The 19,335-nt window shown below is 52.5% G+C and overlaps 1 protein-coding gene across 4 annotated transcripts; it reads left to right on the top strand.

The window, feature by feature from the left end:
* The first annotated feature begins 203 nt into the window (after positions 1–203).
* Positions 204–16,550, top strand: TAL1 (TAL bHLH transcription factor 1, erythroid differentiation factor). Of its 4 annotated transcripts, none has more exons than XM_090269412.1 (5): positions 204–275; positions 3,132–3,293; positions 6,756–7,202; positions 8,493–8,587; positions 12,913–16,550. In XM_090269412.1, exons 3-5 carry the CDS (start codon positions 6,757–6,759, stop codon positions 13,365–13,367), a joined length of 996 nt encoding a protein of 331 aa, XP_090125538.1. In that variant the 5' UTR covers positions 204–275; positions 3,132–3,293; position 6,756; the 3' UTR covers positions 13,368–16,550. The 4 variants fall into 4 exon arrangements, 3 of the variants coding, with proteins under 3 accessions (XP_090125538.1, XP_090125540.1, XP_090125539.1); XM_090269414.1 differs by lacking the exon at positions 204–275 and adding an exon at positions 284–521; XM_090269413.1 differs by lacking the exon at positions 204–275 and adding an exon at positions 2,622–2,890.
* The last annotated feature ends 2,785 nt before the right edge of the window (positions 16,551–19,335 follow it).

Here is a 19,335-nt window from a genome sequence, read left to right as displayed (position 1 = left end):
TGGCCCATAATGGCCAAAGCGCTTATCGAGGGCGAGCGGACCCGCGGCAGTGCCTTATCTCCGCGACGCACACGGCCCCGGCGCGCCTCGGCCCATGCTAACGAGGCCTGGAACGTGAGCGGGATTAGAGCGAGTTAGTGGGGGAGCGGGGTACCGCGCGCGCGCCGGCGGCGGGGCGCTGGGGGCTGGGGGCTGGGGGCAGGGCCGGGGGAGGGCCTCCGCACTAAGGACCGGGCCGCAAAATGGCCACACGCGTCCCCCAGTAGCTGCAAAACGTGAGCATTCCGGCCTTTTTCTGTGGGGAAGCCACCTGCGGCCTCCTGGAATTCCCCATCCATTTCCTCCCACTTTCCCCCCACTCTCAGAAGACCTCTTCGCTCCTATTCCTTCGGTTTCTTTCGATGCGGGGCATTTTCCACGGACGCCGTCGCGCTCGCCGCCGCCGCCCCTCCCGCCTCAGAGACTCTCTTCCTTCCTTCCCCTTTTTCCTTACGCAATATACAGAAACGCGCGAGGCGGTGGTTGGTTTTCATTTCTTCTTCGTGGTTGTGTGCATGCGGTGGGATTGTGCGAGTGCGTGTGTCCGCGGTGGGCGGTGTTGACTTCTCCGAGTGTGGTCTTCTTGGCGATCGGTTGTGGGTCCGAGTGGGATGGTGTTTGCGCTGTTTGGGTGTGTAGATTTGGATACTTCGCGGCTCCTCCGCGCTCTCATCGTTGTGTACAGTTATGTTAATTTGCCTTCTCGACTGGGGTATCGTTCTGCGTGGGGGTTGTGTGGCCTTGGTGATTGTGTCTGGGTGGTTTCGTTGTTGTGTTGGGCGCGTGTGATCTTGACTAGATGGAGTTGTGTGCCCGTGAGCGACTGCGTCTAATTGATTTCGTTGTGTCCCATCGGACAATGTGCGGGCCTGACCATCTCGCTTTGTGGGACAGAGTGGGGTTCTGTTTCCCTTCCTTGGGGCTGGACCGTGTGTGGTCCTGTCCCCTGGACTGTGCGTCTGTGTGCTTGTGTCCTTTAGGAGTGTATTTGCACATCGCTGGCAGGTAGCAGGGAACGCGAGCAAGAGATGGAGGCGCTAGCTGAGGAGGCTGCGCGGGGGCGGGGAGAGGGATTTCACATTTTATTCCAAATTATGATGTATTCGGAAGCCACTGTTGGCTGGGACAGGCAGACGGAGCCCGATCGGTGGCTGCTCTGTCCGGAGGCCAGCCTGTGCCGCGGCGTTTCAGGGATTTGCTAATAAGCTGAGCTGCGCTCGCCGAGGCCCGCTCCTTCCAGCCAGTAGCCGCCGGCTAGGGTTCCCGCCGCACTCCGGCTTTGTCCATTCTGGTCAGTTTCGCGGGTGCGGCCGCTGGGGTCCACCGTAGACGCCCGGAAAAGACAATGGGCACATTCTCCAAGCCTCGAGCCTCGGGTGGGGGCCCTCGGGATCATCTCCAAGGAACATTTTTCCACCCCTCCCCGGTAAGCGACAATCCTGCGAGGGTCGGGTACCCATCGCATCGGTGACCTGGGCCGGGCTCCGAGGGACAAGGTCAGTGTGGCCCTAGGTCCGGAAGAAAGGATTTTCTTTTGCCAGTTATTGTGGTTGCTAATGTCATCATCATTGTCTTATTAAAATAATTGTCTAGCATGAAGCGGCTTTTTCCTTTTAGCTTCTTTGGATCCATAACAAAGCCGGAGGCCCTCCCCCCCCACCCCGGCACCTCTCTGTTTTTTGTTTTTTGTTTTTTAAGTTGCTGGATTTAAGGTTGGGAGAGAAAATGGAGAGGGACTGGTCACACAGCAAGAAGGAATCCCGACGTAAGACACCAGGAATGAGTGGATTCCTCTTCTCCCGTCCCTCCGCCATGTAGATTAGAATAGGAGAAAGAAAATCTCCCGCATTGGATTGAAACCTCAGGGAATAATTGTTTCTATATTTTCACCAAAATCGGGGCAAAAAGATGGAGGCCTTTGCAATTAATCCAAAACTTCCACGAGTGATCATAAACTGGACGATTTAAGCAAAACAAATGAAACAAAAACCTCCGTAGGGGGGGTGGATCAAACTAAATCTCGCTACTGCTACACCCTGAAAAACAGTAGTGGGTTTGTTTTTACCCTCCTCGTTGCCTTGTTTGTTGCTGCAAGGAATTATTAGAATTTTCCTCTTCTTTGCCGGTCCGAACACGGGCAAATCGAAATTCGTTGTGTAGAGATGGTTGAGGGAAGGCAGCGATTATCTCCTTTCTTTCTTTTTAAAATTGAATTTATTGGGGTGACATTAGTTCATAAAATCTTACGGGTTTCAAGTGTACAACTCGATAAAACATCATCTGCACACTGCATCGTGCACCCATCGCCCCAATTAAAGTCCCTTTCTGTCCCCATTTCCTTTCTTTTCTATTGTTTTCTTTTCTTCCTTTCTTCCTCATTTTTTATTTTTTTTATTTTTCTTAATGAATAGGAAGAAAAGAAGGGGCCTGGATAGATCAAATACTACCACCACCACCCCCATCCTCTCCAGTCCCTGTGGTTGCGACTCCATTCCTGCGGGAAAGCAGTCTTGGAACTGGGTTCTGGTTTCGCTTTGGGTTGGAGTTGGGCAGGTGCGGGGCGGGGGGGGGCATGGAGAGAATGGAGGGCTCATAGGTTCTGCCCCATGGACCAGGGCCTTAAGACTGGATCCCCCTTTTCTGACACACATTACCCTCCCCCGCCACACACACACCCAAGCCAGGCTGCGGTCGACTATGCGCTGTAGCCGCAGCTCCGGCCTGAAGGTTCCCGAGCCAACGGCGTAGCCACGCCAGTGTTTAGAACACGCACTCGGCCACCCTGAGCCAGACATCCCGGCTGGAGGGTCTGCAAATGTTCCGGGAAGACTGCGGCGGGGCTGCTGTTGTGGTTGGACTAAACAGTTATTTCTGATTGGTCAGGTGTAGGGTTCTTTTTTTATGGGCTGGGGGGAGGCTTCAAACACCTGCAGGTCGGGGGCGGAAAGCTGTTCGTGACTCCCCTGGGCTGGTTGGCGAGGACGTGAGGTAATTCCCAGCCATTGACCCCCATTTCTCTCTCGCCCTCCCTCTCGCCCTCCCTTTTTCTCTCCACCCCCATCTTTCCTGGAAACTCGATTTGGGCGCGGCAGACCGCCCAGGACCACACCGCGGCCTAACTGCTGGTCTCTCCGCGAGAGTGGGGGAAGCAAAGACCCGCGTGCGTCCACCACCTGAACCTCGGCTCCCGCCCCTCTGCGGCGGAGGAGTGGAGATCCTATTCAGAGGGGTCGGTCTCTCTAAATATGCCCCAGGTGAGTTTTGGGGGAACGTTATCTGTGGAAACGGTGTCCAGGAAGGTCTTGGGTTCCGGCCTGGGTGGGGAAGGCTCGGGACAGAGGACAGTCCAGTCTCAGAAGGGGGGAGGAGGGGACGACGGACCCAGAACTGGGTATCCGGGATCTGACACCGCCGCTGCTATGCCCTCTGTGGCTTCCAGCAGGGCCCTTTCCTTTCTTGACTCTTAGTTTAAAAAAAAAAAAGCTAGTTTATTTATTTATTTTTTTTACAACTAATAAAACCAGAATCTTAGTCCTGCAGGGTGCTCCCATTGGTTCTGTGGACGTTGCCCAAGGCTCCTAACTTTGGGGAGGCTATATCCGGGTGGTGCAGGCTGCCTGCGACAGAGGATCCGGCGGCAGGAAGAAGGCCGCAGCCATCCTGGCTAGTGCAGTCCTAACTCGGGTGGGCCCTAACCGGGGCGTAAGGCCTAGAGTGCGGGGCGCCAGAACTCCTCTCCACTCCCCTAGCAGCAGGGAGAAAGTGTTTCTATTCACTGGTGCTGCTAGTTATCCTATGTAGTTGGGGGTCCCCCAGGGGGTCGTGCGGGTGTGGGTGCTATGTGAGAAGCCAGGTCTAAGGCAGTGGCTCTAGCCCCAGACCCGGCGGAGGCTCTTTTCATATAAGAAACTCTCCTTTTGGAATTGGAAGCTGCCTGAGACCCTACGCCTCCCCCTCACCCCCACTCCAGGAGCTCCCGGGTCCCCAGACTTGTTCAGGCACACAAGAACGTTCTGGCGGTTGGCAACAAGAGGGAAAATCCGGTGTTGGGTGCTGCGAGCTGGGTCTTGGCTGCACAAAAACAGATGAATTGTATTGGTCGAATTCGCTAATGCCATTCAGTTTGAAACCTCCTCCCTCTTCCTTCATCTTCCCCAAATAAAAACAAATAAACAAAAATCACTCAGGCTTTCTTTTTAGTAATCTTAAACGAAGCCAAGTGATGAGGTTAGTCTCTGAAAAACGACAACCAAAGGTGCTTGTGAAGTCTCCTCTGGCATCTTCTGGAACATGGAGCCGTGGCCTAGGTGATACTGGTTGCAGAACAACCAGCTTGGTTTTCCTGAGTTCCGGGGTGGGGCAGGCAGGGAGTGGTCCGCGGCAGACCCTAGGGACCAATCATATGTTTCCCACAGGGAGCCTTGGAAATGTAGATACTTATAGGCCTCTGGAGAGAGCCTTTGGATCCAGGGTCAGCTCATCTGGAAAATGTGCTCCCCTTACTCTTCAAGGATCCACTCTTATGCTCAGCGGGGGGAACCCTGGAATTAATCAGAGAGTATATATGTGTCATAAGGAGAGCTTGAGCTCGGTCCGATTGTAGTGCACACCGTTTGTCACTCGGTTAGAAACTGGGGCTGAAGCACGTGTCACTGGGCTCACCACACATTGGGATAAGTAAGGTAGGGAGCTAGCACCTTGGGGCTTGTGTATTTCACTGCGGGATGGTATATTCTTGTGCATTTCACCGCTGTAGAGGAGCCGGGAGGACCTACTGGTATACCTTGGCCATTTCTAATGGTCGCAGTGCCTTGTTGGTCCCATTCTGTGGATACAGATCTATTGTTTCCGCCATAATCATAAACTCGCTTCCAGTGAAGTGTGTACGCACCAGGTCTCAGGGAATTTTGTTGTTTATGGGCTGAGCCTCAGGGCTGGCAGACCTGGGTACGAGCACAATCTGAATGGTGATTCTCCGTCAACTTGTGTGTCTGGTGGCAATTGAGCTGAGCTTAAGAAGAGGTTTCAGAAAGCCCATCCAGTCTCTCTTCTGGGGTAGAAGGATGGTGCCCAGGCTGGCTCCAGTCTTCATCAGTGCAGTGGCAGAACGGGAGCTCAATGGCTGCTGTGAATGATTAGATGGACTCTGCTTGGGGTTGAATTGCATATTTGTGTATTTATTTTCTGCTATAAAATACCCCAATTATATAATTCTGAAAACAGAAGCCTTATTTTGAACATCTTATGAAACCTGTCGAGTTTTTCTTTTTAAACAACTTAAAAGCATCCCCAACCTCTGCATCCAGAGTCTCATTTTTTGTTTTGTTTTGTTTTGTTTTGTTTTGTTTTAGTTCTTGATGGGGCCTAGCTGCACTGGCATTGAAGCACAGTGATGGAAAAAACTGAGGGAGTGCTTGGGTGCTTGTGGGGCAGTGGAGCCTCTGTGGTCATCCTGGAGTATGGCCGCGGAGGAGAGGAGTGTTCTTGGCTCCAGGGTACATATGGGAGGGAATATATGGAGCATAATGTAGGCAGAGTGAGACTGGAGTTCTGCACATCAATGTAACTTTGGGGAAGGCAGCAGCGGTCCCCTGGATGGCCCAGTCTCCAAGTCAATAATAATGTTTACTGGAGCTGTTGCGCACTGCTTTTAAATGCATAAGGAGGTGTTTCCCAGAGGACTTCACTGAGGCAGAAAGAGGATGGAGAAGTGCTGGAAGAGTTCAAGGGCCTTTGTGACACCCTTCCCATGTGTAGATCACCGCCCAGACCCCAGTAGCCTCAGGCGCACCCTTTGAATGTGCAGGCTCCATACTGCCTTAGCCAGGCCTCCCTTCCAGACCCCATCTCACTTCAGAGTGCAGGTGAGCAGAAGAGGGTGGAATGTGCAGGGAGGCAGGGCCAGGATCATTATCTTCCCTTCCAGATGTCTCATCTCCAGTCCCAGTGGGAGTGAAGGATGGCTGGGGTTTTCAGCGACTGCTCAGAATACACCATGGATTTGCTTAGTGTAGACAGACACCCCCAAGTGGAGTGAATATATGTTGAAAGGGGTGCTGGCTCCCCCGAATAATTCTCTGGCAGCTCCAGCAGAGTGGACCCCAGGCCCTGTAGCCTCCATTCCTTAAACTCCCTACTTGCGACCCACCAGGTTTCTAGGTATATGTATGGCGGTAAACTGGAGGTGGTATCGCTGAGTGGTTCTTAAAGCACCCCACCTCCGAGGGACAGATTCCCCGCCAAAACCAAAAGCGGGGCGGGAGGAACTTGGTCGGGGATTTGTTCCCTCCTCTTCCCTTGCGGCCTGAGAAGGGGGACTGGGGGGGTCGTGATATTTCTCTCTGGCCTCTTTCTACATTTCCTTCCTCCTTTCCCCCCTTATGTTTTTCTTTCGATGGCTGTATTACTTTTCTTCCAATATCTCTGTCGACCTTTTCTACCTCTGCCCTTTCGGCCCTCAGTCTCTGTGTCTCTCAGGCATTCTTCCCTCTTCTCCCAAACCAGAGTCCCCCCCGCCCCCCAATCCCTCCCTCCCCAGCCCTGCCGGGGCTTTAGGCCCTGAGGACCAGTGCGTGTCTATGCGGCTCCAAGTTTATCGCTTTTTCTCACGTCTCGGTGCGTGAGTTTCTCTTTCTGCCTTCACCCCCTTACCCACCCGCGTCGGTGGACTGGGGGTGGTTTTTAGAGCCGGTGTGCGCTTGTTTGTCTGCCGGCAGGATGACGGAGCGGCCGCCGAGCGAGGCGGCACGCAGTGACACCCCGCTAGAGGGACGGGAGGCGGCCGAGGCCCGCATGGCCCCCCCGCACCTGGTCCTGCTGAACGGCGTCGCCAAGGAGACGAGCCGCGCTACCCAAGCCGAGCCCGCAGTGATAGAGTTGGGCGCGCGCGGTGGCCCGGGGGGCGGCCCCGCCGGTGGGGGCGGTGCCGCTCGAGACTTAAAGGGCCGCGACGCCGCAGCGGCTGAAGCGCGCCATCGGGTGCCGACCACCGAACTGTGCAGACCTCCCGGGCCCGTCCCTGCGCCGGCGCCTGCTCCAGCCCCGGCGGAGCTGACCGGTGACGGACGGATGGTGCAGTTGAGCCCGCCCGCGCTGGCGACCTCTGCCGCCCCGGGCCGCACGTTGCTCTACAGCCTCAGCCAGCCGCTGGCCACACTCGGCAGGTAAGTGCCCAGAGGGAGGGCGCGCGCGAAGGTGCTGGGGGCGACGGGCAGGCTGTCAGGGCCGCCCGGGGACACCCTGTCTGCACTTCGGGGATGCCTGGCTGGAGCGCAAGAAGGGAGGGGGTGTTTTAAACTCATGGGCGTCAAAGCCTAGAAGCTGGGGTCCCCGCGTGCAAGTGAGAAAGGAGCCAGCTGTGAGCGTGTGTGGGAGCACGTGCGTGCATGCGCGCGGGCAGATATGGGGGTGCCTTGTGATTGCAGTGCACCCGGGTGTGGGTAAGCCAAGAAGGGAGAGTGGAGGCATGTGGCTGGGTGTGAGCAGAAGCGGGGTGTGCTGTGTGGTTGCCGGGTAAGGGACAACAGGAGGGAGTCTCGTGAATGTGAGTACCAGGAAAGATGTGTCTAAATGTGCTTCATCGCGAAATTCTTCTGGAAGCTGCAGCCCTCTAGGGACTTCCTTCAGGAGCCGGGCCCAGACTGAGGACTGGGTAAGAGATAAGGATCTAAGGGTGGCTGGGAATGGGCCCCCTCCTCTGCATCTAAAATGTCTGCTACAGGGCCTGCCTTGAGAGTGGATCCCTTCCTCTTCTCTCCGGCCCCTCTGCCCCTAGCTGTGTCCTCTGGCCCCATCCTTTTCCACCCCTTGGTGTGAGGGTGTCCATTTCCCTGACAAGGCCACTGAGACGGTAAAGAGATGGTGGCAGGGTTGGTGTGGGGACAGGCAGATGAGGCAGGAATGCACAGTGTGGGTCATTCAGCAAGTCTGCAGGAGACTCCAGAGAAAAACTAGAGAGAGCCCAAAATGGGTGATGGAGGGGGCATGTCAGCAGCCATGAGTCAGGGTTTCCTGTCTGTTGTCTGTCCACAGGCCCCATGGGGCCAGGGTGAAGATGAGGGGGGTGGGTGGGGGGAGGGGACAGTGTGCCCTTTTGTGGTGCTGGAGTTGCACACCACCAAGTGTGAAGGCCATGTCTGCCTGTGTGAGCACCTGTTTGAGAGTGGAGGTTGTAGATTGTGTGATTGCATTGGAGGAGGGGAGTATGTCTATCTGTGGGGTGTGTGTATTCATTTTTGTGTTTGTTCCATGTTCACCTCTAATTGTGTGTGTGTGTGTGTGTGTGTGTGTGTGTGTTTCATGCTCCTATCCTTAATTCAGGTGTGAATGAACCAGGGTTGCCCTTATTTTTCCAGGGGTGGGAGGCTCAAGGACATTTGGGAGGATTGCTAAGGAGCCTCCGTCTCACCTCCACCCTACATGTGATCTTGTGATCTGCCTGCTCCTTCCCACAGTGGGTTCTTTGGGGAGCCAGATGCCTTCTCTGTGTTTGCCACCAACAACCGAGTGAAGAGGAGACCCTCCCCTTATGAAATGGAGATTACTGATGGTGAGTTTGTCTGCACCCACCTTTGTTATTTGCCCCTCATGCTGGTTAGAGCCCTCTGAAGGAGGGATCATGGGGACTACTCCTGGGTGCCTTGTGTGGATGGGCAGGCTGACTTGGAACCCCCAATTGCCAGGAGTCTCCTTGCAGCTGAGCTGGGACTAGGGAAGAGGGGGGACATGGGAGAGAAGGCACTTTGTGGCATTCAGCCCAAACCTCTAAAGATTACTTGCAGCCCCCACTCTAGCTCCATTTCTATACTTGGCAAGGACCCTGAGGGAGGACAAAAACACAGGGTGCTCCTACGCTAAGCACTGACCCTCAAGGATTCCCTGCACTTCTTTTCAAGACCTCGTCGGAGTCTGGAGTCTGCTCCTTGCCTACATTGTGGGGCCTTCTTGTCCCTTGTTCCACACTCAGGACAGAGACCCTGAAGTTCCCTTCCTGACATCATAGATTCTATGCTGCCCTTTTGCTTCCCCAAAAGGGCCCTAGGCCTGCTATTATGTACTGCCTGAATAGTCTTTGGCCTTAAACTTGAGGGAAGGGGTTGAATGAGTGGGACAATTTGAAGACCCCTTCCCTCCCAAGGTTGACCCGATGTAGCAGATGGGGCTCAGCTCCAGGGGGCAGGAGAGCAGGCTCTCCAGAGCTGAGGGATGTGGAGGAAGTCCCTGGAGCTCCCAGTGCTCAGTTTGGCTGGGCCTGGGCTCCTGAAGGAAGGACACTTGTGGCCTTGGAGCCAGGCTGGGATTCATGCAAGCGGCAGGTGGGAGGGATGTGCATTGAGCTGGAGCTTCTGGAGGGGAGCCCTCGGTGGTCTTCTGGAAAGGGGAGGGGATAGAGTCTGGACAAGGAACAGACCTTAGAAGATCCAACCAGCTTAGGGCAACAGGGATGTAGGGCCAAGAGGGAAGGGTGATGGGGTGTCAGTGATGCTAGATTAGAGAGGGGAGGTGGGTGTACCAAACAGGAAGCAGGCAAGACCAGCCCCAAAGTTCTCCAGGGAAGAGGCATTTTCTCCAAAGGGCAGAAGCAACAGAAACAGGCACAGAGGAGAGGAAGGTGATAGGAAGGGGGTGAGGGTTTGGAGGGAGTGCAGAAGGGTTAACATTACTCATAATGTTACCAATATTTACTGAGCACCTATTCAGTGACCATCCAGAGAGAGACAGAGGACGTACAGGATGGACAGACTCAGGCAAGAGGAAGTTGCGGAGAGGTGGCTAGTTCTCTGGAAAGGAGCTACAGAAGAATAGACAGAAGTGAGGGTGAAGGGGAGGGTGTGAGGGTGCAGGATAAGCCCATGGACTTTGAAATCAGAAACGCATCCAAAAAGAGTGCGTAATAGTGGAGCTAAGCAAGGTCTAAAGTTGGGACTTGATGTGGTTCTTGTTGTTCAACTTATCTGGGCCTCAGTTTCCTCATTTGTAAAGTGGGAGGAATAATAGCTTCCTCACATTATTGAAAGTGTTTAATGGGGTAAAGTGTTTTTAGGGCTTCGTTCAGGGTAGGTGCTCCTTCTGGAGCCTGTCTAGCTCTACCTGTGACAGCAGTCATAAAGCTCCCCACCCTCCCCATGGAGAAGCTCCCTCAAGATCAACCACCATTAGTAACGGAGCAAGGGCTGGTTCTCCCTGGTCACAGCTGAGGGACTCCCCATCACCTGGCCTGGAGGTGGAGAACAGAAGTTATTTCCTCTGAAGTACCTAAGATAGGACTGCTCAGCAGGTGTGTTGTGTTTTTCCTAGCCTGGGTCTGGCCTTTGGCAAACAGTCAGCTGGGTTGGAGCCTGTTGGGATTTGGAAGGACAGCTTCAAAGGCACTGTGGCAGGGGATGAATGATCCTTCCTGGGAAAACATGAGGGTGTGTGTGTACACATGCATGCATGTAGGAGAGATGATCAAGCAGGAAGTGTTGGAACGGAGGAGCTGGGTCACAGACTGACCTTTGAGGCCAGGTCTTCTCTGTCCTGGCTTCTTTAGCTGTGAAATGAGCAGTGGGTCCTAGGGACTGTCTTGACTTTTCCTTTCTTCTTCTCCCCTACCCAAGTTTCCACATTTTGTGGTCTAGTTCCAGGGGTCATAGGAAGAACACAAACAAATATGCCAGTCCTGGCAATTTCTTCAGTGTGCAGAACTTCCTGAAGATTGCTGAGACCCCAGCTCTGGAATGGGGAGGGAAGCGGCCTCCCCAGCCCAGGAGCTCAGGAGCACTAGCAGGGCTCACCTCTGTCTTCCCTGGTCTTGGGAATCCAGGTCAGCCTCATACATAACACAGTGCTTTGCACACCGTATGTGCTAGATACACACATGCTGGTGTCTGCCACTGCTCTGCAAGTCTTAATGCATGAATGCTAGTGAATATTGACCCAGTCTATAACTGGTGTATTGTAGATATGGATAGACTGAGGCAGCCCTCAGGTGCCTGCCTAGAGCCTCAGGCTGAGCCTGTGCATGGCTCTCTCTCCACTCCTTTCCTAGGGGAGAGAGCCCACAGTTTATGTCCTTTTCTCTTCGGTCCTTGCTCTCTCCTCCATTCCCCCACCTGCCAGCATGGTCAGTCAGCAAACATTTACTAAGTCCATACTCTGTGCTCTTCATCACCCTTAGAATAAAATCCTCACGCCTTACTGCAGGACCCTATGGGATTAAACTCAGCCTTCTCTGATCTCACCCAAACTAATCCAGCCAGGCGGGCTTCAGCTCTTTTTCAGCTCAGGGCCTTTGCGCATGCCATTCCCTCTTTCTGTGCCTGGCTGGCTCTTCTTCAGCCTTAAGTTTTTACCTTATAGATGTCATGTCACCTCCTCCAACAGGCCATCCCCAATGAACTCAGCTAAACATACTAGCTCCTTTCCATCTTTTCTTTACATTCAGCCTCCTGTCTGTTCATTATGTTTGCTACTTGTTCATCATCTGTCATCCCCATTGAAATATAAGGTCCAGGAGGGCAGTCACTCTGTCTGTTTTGTTCACCATTATTCCTTAGTGCCTGGCATAGTGCCTGGTTGTTAGGAAATAACTGGATAATAATAGCTAATGTTGACTGACCGAATGTTTAATCTGAAGCAGACATTGTCCTAAGTACTGTGCTTGTGTTAGTTGTTAGATCCATGAGATAATCTTACAGTTGAGAGACTGGTATTATCTCCATCTTAAAGATGATGAAGCTAAGACAGAGAGAATGTAAGTAACTTGCTCAGAGTTACTGTCTAGCGAGTAATAGTCAGGAATTGAACCCAAAAAAATGTGGCTGCAGAGTTTGTCTTCATAACTAATGCAATATAGCCTCTTGGTACAAATGAGTTAGTAAACGAATGAATGACATGTAGTCCCTGTCCTCAAATGTCTCACTGCCCAGAGAGAGAGAGAGAAGCACAGAAACATAGAAGCATACAGCAATAATCAACAGTAATGGAGATCCAGGGATTTTAGGGCCATGATGGTTGGTTAGATCTCTTTGGAGGGAGTGAGAGGAGTTCTCAGAGAGGAGGAAACAGATGAACTGTTTGTTTGTTTTTTTTATTGTTTTTCTATTACAGTTGTCCCACTTTCTCCCTCATTGCTCCCCCCACACCCAACCCATACTTTCTCCCACAGTCAATCCGACCCCGTTGTCCATGGGTTATTTGTACTAGTTCCTTTACTAAACCCTTCCCCTACTTAACTCTCTTCTCTCCCTCCCTGCTCCCCCCGTTCCTTGTTCAATTTTGTTCATTTGTTGGTGTTGTTCATTAGTCTCCTGTACCAGGTGATATCATACGGTGTTTTTCTTTCATTGCCTGGCTTATTTCGCTAAGTATAATTCTCTCTAGTTCCATCCATGCTATTGCAAATGGCAGGAGTTCCTTCTTTCTTTCTGCTGCATAGTATTCCGTTGTGTAAATGTACCACAGTTTTTTAATCCACTCATCTACAGATGGGCACGTAGGCTGTTTCCAGCACTTGGCTATTATAAACAGCGCTGCTATGAACATAGGGGTGCATAGGTTCTTTTGAATGGGTGTTTCAGGATTCTTCGGGTATAATCCTAGCAGTGGAATCGCTGGTTCAAAAGGCAGTTCCTTTTTAGTTTTTTGAGGAAATTCCATACTGTTTTCCATAGTGGCTGCACCAGTCTGCATTACCACCAACAGTGCACTAGGGTTCCTGTTTCTAGATGAACTGGGTTTTGAAGGATAAGTAAGAGTTTTCTAAGTAATTGGAAAGAAGACATTCTGAGTTTACCAAGTTTTCCAAAGGATGGTTTTTTTCCTTTGCCACAGGAGAAGGTCCTTAGGAGATTTCCAACCCCTTCTCTTAGCCCTTGTCCTATTGCCCTCCAGGTCCCCACACCAAAGTTGTGAGGCGCATCTTCACCAACAGCCGGGAACGATGGCGGCAGCAGAATGTGAATGGGGCCTTCGCTGAGCTCCGCAAGCTGATCCCCACACACCCCCCAGACAAGAAGCTCAGCAAGAATGAGATCCTCCGCCTGGCCATGAAGTACATCAACTTCCTGGCCAAGCTGCTCAATGACCAGGAGGAGGAGGGCACCCAGCGGGCCAAGCCTGGCAAGGACCCTGTGGTGGGGGCTGGTGGAGGGGGTTTGGGGGGAGGGGGCGGTGCACCGCCAGACGACCTCCTGCAGGATGTGCTGTCCCCCAACTCCAGCTGTGGCAGCTCCCTGGATGGGGCAGCCAGCCCGGACAGCTACTCAGAAGAACCTGCACCCAAACACACAGCCCGCAGCCTTCATCCTGCCATACTGCCCGCCACTGATGGAGCCGGCCCTCGGTGATGGGTCTGGGGCCATTCTGGGCCAGCCAGGAGGGTGTCCTCAGGCCACTAGGACTGTGAGCTTCAGGGCAGGTGGATGAAGATTGGGCAGCTCTGAAGTAGAGCAATGGACTTGATGGGCTTTCCTTGATGCCTGAACTTTGGGAAGCCCAAACTGCCCCTGGGGTTGGCTTTTTCATTTCCTGCCTCAGTAGGAGAACAGAAAAATGGAGCAAAGTGGTAGGTACTTTTTATGAAGACGGCATGGTCTTCTCTCTTCCCCAAATCCCTGACTTCTCAAGTTAGAGGCTTGATGAGCATTGCTTTTGGCCTGGAGCTTAGAGCCCTGTCTTTGCTGAGTCCTGGGGTTATCAGCTCTCACCTGAGTCATTCAGCATCCTCTGCCTTGCCTTTAGCCCCTCCCAAGCTGGCTGGTGTGGCTTTTGTGGCCACTCTGTCCAAATATATAGGTACCCAATAGCTGCCCGTTTCTTGAGCCCCATCTCCACCCAGGCCCATGTTGGTCCATCCAGCTTGCCAACTGCTGCAGAGTCACAGCCTTGAGGTGCCTTCTTCAGGGCCTGGTTGAAGAACATGGCCAGTGGACCACGCTCCTGACTAGATGGGCCAGAGGGTCAGAAAACCAAGTAGCCCTTACTTCTTGTCCTGGGGACCGAAGCTTTACTTTCTCCCCACTGAAACCTGCCTTCCCAATCTTATGGCTGTGGGACCAAGTCTGCAGCTGTGAGCATGCCCTTTGGGCGTTGTGTGACGGCAGAGAAAGGGATAATTGATTAGAGGAAACTGAGCAAGTGCATGTAGGCTTCAAATTCTGCTGGTAGTGTCTCAGAGCTACGTGACTCTGTTCTCAGCTGCACATTGCTGTTCCTGCAGTGAGCAAATGCCAATGTGCTGAAGGGCATGTGCTGGTGCTGACAGTGGGTGGGAGCCCTGTCTGTGTGTTCTCCAAGTTGCTCAGAGGAGCCTCCCTGCTGCAGGATGTCTGTTAGCTAATGGTCTGGGCAGTGTTCTGAACCAAACTGAGCACAGACTCTATCCTAGGAATTCTTGGCATTTGGGTTTGTTTTATTTCCCCCTGGAACTTGGGATTTTGTCTTGACTTCAGCGATTGGTGGGAACTTTAGGTCTTGATATTACCCAGGATCCCATCCCACTTTTAGGACATGGGGAATCCAGTCAGAACCAGGCCTTAGCTGAGACCCAAACATACGCATTCACTTAACGGAATCTTAAACACCCCTCGACTGTGCAGCTTTCAGTCGTCACAGGTGCTTGCGTGTGGGAGGCTGGCTGAATGCAATAGGAGTACACACACACACACCCACCCCCTCCGCAAAAGCTGTACATGACATTTTTGTAAATCAAATCTTTATCCTTCATCTTTTAAAGAAATACTACTGGGAGTCCTTTTGTAAGTGAAGAATCCTTTTGTAGAGTGGACCACTGCCCCCTCGTTAATCTCCTGTGTTGATCGAAGTGGTGGGACATGGTTTTCTTAAGGCTAGGCCTGCCTGTGACCTGTATGTCAAGCCCATACTGCACACGAGTCCTACGTACCTGTCATTGTACCCTTAAGTCACCCCAGCCGTCTCCCACCAGGCCCTGTCTTTGAGGTCAGAGGGGAACGATCCTATGGCCCTGCCCTGCCTTTGGCGATGTGGAAGAACCAGTGCTCCAGTTGCTACGAAAGGTCTCACATGGTTTGGGTTTCAGCTCAGGGCTTGCCTTCACTGAGATGGGGCCTCAAGTGCAGCCCAGTGCAGCCATATGATCCCTGCTCCCCTCCTTTTCCTGTTAAGTTGGGAGGTCCAGGGCGTGGGGATGGGAGCACTATGGCTGACCTTTGTAGCACCCTCACTATCCATCCCATGTCAGCCGCCCAAGTCCTGTTTTAATGAATATTAGGATTCGTTCCTTTCCGGTACTTGGAAGCTCCTGTGGGGAATCCCATCTGTCTAGAAATGGAGCACCTGTCCTAAGGCTGTGTGCTTCCTGGTGGATTCATCTGACTTGGGGCCACAGTGTGGACGGACAGGTGGATGGGTTTTAGGAGATGGATCACAGATTCTACCAGGAACTCTAGCTCCTGGCTCCCTCTTCTCTCAGACTCACAGTGTGGCCTGGACAAGTTATCTCTTTGAGTGTCAATGTCTCATCAATACCATGGCTTGCCCAGCCCCCAGGGCTCTGGTGGGGATCATGAAAGTAGAAGCATTCTGAGACCATAAAGAACTCCATTGCCCTCAATAGCAACCCTGCAATGGGATTTCCCACCCTGAGTCCAGGACCTAGGCAATGGGCCCGTCTGCTTGACCACACAGCCTTGGGTAATATAGGTTCTAAACCATCTTTTCCTGAGTTACTGTATCTAGATTGTCCTCATTTTTTCATGATTGACTTCATTTCTGTTTCATTCCAAGGCGAGATACAGGAACAAGAATGGATAAGTGATATGGGAACGTGGGCAGAATATGTAAAATGTAATGCAACTACCTAAAATGGGCCTGGATAGGGAGGCACAAAGCTTTAGGTCTTTGTAAGAACTAGAGAAGATCCATATTTTATTTTCATTTCCAAACCACCCCCCAACATACCCTTCTGTTTCCTCTGCCTCCTCCTCACCCATGAAGAAAGGGCAGCACTTCAAGAATAATATCTGTACTAAAGGGAAAATATGGAAAGGTAAAAAAACACAAGGAGAACAAAAATGACTGGAGGAACTCCCATCTTTTAAGACAATTTTATATTCCTTTATTTGTAGTGGCAAACGACAAGATGGTACAACCTTTATCCTTTTCCAAAACAAAACCAAGGGCACAGAGTCTGTAGTCAGTGACAACTATCTCGGCCTTTGGGGGTGGTCTGGTCGTACTTGTGATGTCAATGGTACGTGGCCCCCGCCGAAGGCTGGCCCCTGCCCGTGTACATAGCGCAGCGCTCCTGTGGGCAGGCCCAGCACTTTCCGTCAATGTTGTACTGTACGTGATGAGTTGATGAATTATGTTGGTCTCCGCATTTTTCTGCAGAGGAGGAGTAACCGCTCCAGGTACCTGACCTTTGTACGGCCCAGAGGCCAACACTTGTGGGCGTGTGACTTTTAACGACAAAACCCATATGGTGATGATGTGTGTATGTATATAAGGATATATTGGGAAGATTTCTAAATAAAAGTTTTACAAAGGGGGCTGGACTTTGTGCTTGCATGTTGCACCCCTGGGCCTGAGAGTTGGGACATGAAAAGGAAAGGCGTGGCAAGAACCTGTCTCCCCTGAAATGGGGGCCTTCAGGACTCAGCTGTCCTCTGTAGGGGGAATCCGACTCCTCCCTGAGGCTTCCCCTGTAGGGTTTCCATTCTTTTTTCTCTTCAAGGCGTCACAGAGGGGCACTCTTCTCAACATTGTGCACCCACGTTTTTCAGTCAGGGTTGCCCCCCAGGAATGGTTCAGATCCTCAGGCTGGCCAAGTGCTTAACATTTTAATTAATTTTTAGAGAGAGGGGTAGAGAAGGAGAAAGAGGGAGAGAAACATTGATGTGAGAGAGAAACATCAACCGGTGCCTCTCATATGCATCCCAGCCTGGAACCAAACCCACAACCCAGGCATGTGCCCTGACCAGGAATCGAACCAGCAACCTTTTGAGGGACGACGCCCAACTGAGCTACACCAGTCAGGGTGGCAGGTGCTTTATCACAGGTTCAGGACAGATTAAGTTCTCACCAGAGAGGCTCCCAGGTTCTACAATGACTCAGTCAAAGCTGCAGCTCTTATGCCTGGCTCTTGATGATTTTGCGGTCTAGGTCTCACGTGGGGCTCAGGAATGGAGGCCGAGGCTTTGGGGTTAGTGAATGGAGACTTAGGAATGGGAATGCCATTCAGAGGTGGGACTCTGGGTTCTGGGGAGGCCTCTGCACATGGACTGCTAGATCTTTTGGGACCTCAGTAGGTTAGGCACACATCTCCCATGGAGTACCAATTCTTTCTTGAGTTCATTTAACAAATATTTATTAAGCTCCTAAGATGAGCTGGGTATTGTTCTAGGTACAGGGGATTCAGCAATGAATAAAAACAATGAACCCCTTTCTTGTGTTGCTTAAATTCTAGCAGGGAGACAGTAAACACAGACACACACAGCCATCATAAATGTGTTGATTATATTGTAGGCCGGAAGGCGATTAGTATTAAGGAAAACAGATGTGCCAACAAGGGAACTCCAGGTGCCCACAACTAACGCTGCCTCCCTTGGGTGAGTTTATCTCATCCCACCAGGTTTGGATCTTGACTGTCCCGTCCTGGGTGTTTCCAACCGTAACCTCAGGGGTAAAAGCACGACAGAGCTTGGGATCATGCTCCGGCCTGTAGGGAAGCTCTTTGGCTTTTGGAAGACTGAGTGTCTCTCCCTCACCCAGGTTTTGGAGGTCCCCGTGCTGCCGGGATGGTGAGACTTAGCTCTGGGGCAGGGAGATCAGTGGGGTCTTGGTGGTGGCAGCGGTGGGTGGGCCCTGGGCCCAGCGCCTGACCTGAGCTTACAAGCCTGAGGAGCAGCATGGTGAAAGGATAAGAGAGACACAGACAGACAGAGGAGGCTGAGGCAGCAGAGGGAGAGGTGGGAGAACACTGGGAGAGCGTGGCATTTCAGAGGCTAAAGCAGACGTGGGGTTAGCCACACCCAGTGCCTCTGAGGGGTCCAACAAAAAAAGGTCTGAACTGTGGACTCGATTTGGCAATGTCAAGGTCACTGGTGACTCTGGTGAGAACAGTGTCAGGGAGGCATGGATGGAGAGTGGGAAGGCAGAGCATCCATTTCCAGAAGGTCCTTTCCCAGGAGTGTGTGAGGCTGTCCATGTTCACAGAGGTCAGGAAGAGCCCATCAGCTCTGTGATACCAAGGCAGAGATTCTAAGGCTATCGAATGCCCAGGCTGCCCAGGTCCTGGGGACCACCTGGGCTAGTGTCCGTATCTGCAGATGAGGAGGTGGCGGCCCAGAGAGGAGAGGAGTCTTCCCAGGGCCACATGTCCCATAAACAATGACAGCAGTGGCAGACAGGGCAGAACCAGGCTTCCTGCCTCCCAGGACAACCTGTGACCACCACAGGGAAGGGACCACACCCTGGGGCCTTGCCTGAATGGCCTGCTATCCTTCCAGCCTCACTCTTAACACTGTCCTTGATTCTCTGTACTCCTATTGTACTATCCTTTCTGGTCCAGCCTGCACTTTATTCTGTCTATAACTGTCTGGTTCTTGCATTTTTGTTTTCAACCATCCTCTACTCCCACCCTCCCTTCATTTGGTTAACTTGTCCTCAGCATCCAGGAAACTTTATGGGGTCGCTCTATGCTGTCTACTTCTTGTCCACTTGTCTGCTTCCCAATTCAACACACGAGCTCCTTGAGGGCAAAACTACATCTGATTTGTCTTACCCTATGTCAGATCTGGCCCAGGCCCCTTGCAACATTTGTTGAATGAAACGGTTCCCCTGTATGCTATATTCTAGCTCAGCTTGGACTGAGAGGGTGGAGAGGTGGTAGATGGGTGGGAGACAGGATCATTTCTACAAAATGCCTGCTCCAGGCCCCCACCTAATACCATGGGCCTGAGCAGATAAGGGGCAGGTGGACAGCTCTGCCTCTTGGAGTGTCAGAGGGCCATGGGCTGCTTTTGGTGGCAGGGTGGGTAGGGAGGCAGTGTATGAGCTTTCTCAGGCTAGACACCAGTAGCTTGGCTATTGCACTGGATCTGGGGGAGTGAGGTGCAGGGTGATGAAGATGAAGAGGCTATTTTTCTGGTCTGCTGATAGCAGCCTTGCCTCCTTGTGCTGCCCACCATCTCCTTCCCACTTATAAAATGACAAACTGTTCCCCAGCATCCAGCACACCCTCTCTGGCCCTGTGGCCCGTGTGAGCCAGGCAAGCACCTCTCACCAGCCTGCTGGGGACAGGCCATGGTGCTGGGCACAGCATCCATCAGCAGA

This window comes from Furipterus horrens, unplaced genomic scaffold (assembly GCF_987537825.1).
Source record: "Furipterus horrens unplaced genomic scaffold, mFurHor1.1.pri manual_scaffold_3, whole genome shotgun sequence".
NCBI lineage: Eukaryota > Metazoa > Chordata > Mammalia > Chiroptera > Furipteridae > Furipterus > Furipterus horrens.
Note: the sequence above shows the minus strand (reverse complement) of the source record. Positions and strands in the feature narration are given on the sequence as shown.

Bases quoted from the DNA above. Each gene is read 5' to 3' on its own strand.
- TAL1 (XM_090269412.1), top strand. From the start codon at position 6,757: ATGACGGAGCGGCCGCCGAGCGAGGCGGCACGCAGTGACACCCCGCTA. The intron at 7,203-8,492 runs GTAAGTGCCCAG...TCCTTCCCACAG, and splicing joins CCGCTGGCCACACTCGGCAG to TGGGTTCTTTGGGGAGCCAG. The intron at 8,588-12,912 runs GTGAGTTTGTCT...ATTGCCCTCCAG, and splicing joins TGAAATGGAGATTACTGATG to GTCCCCACACCAAAGTTGTG.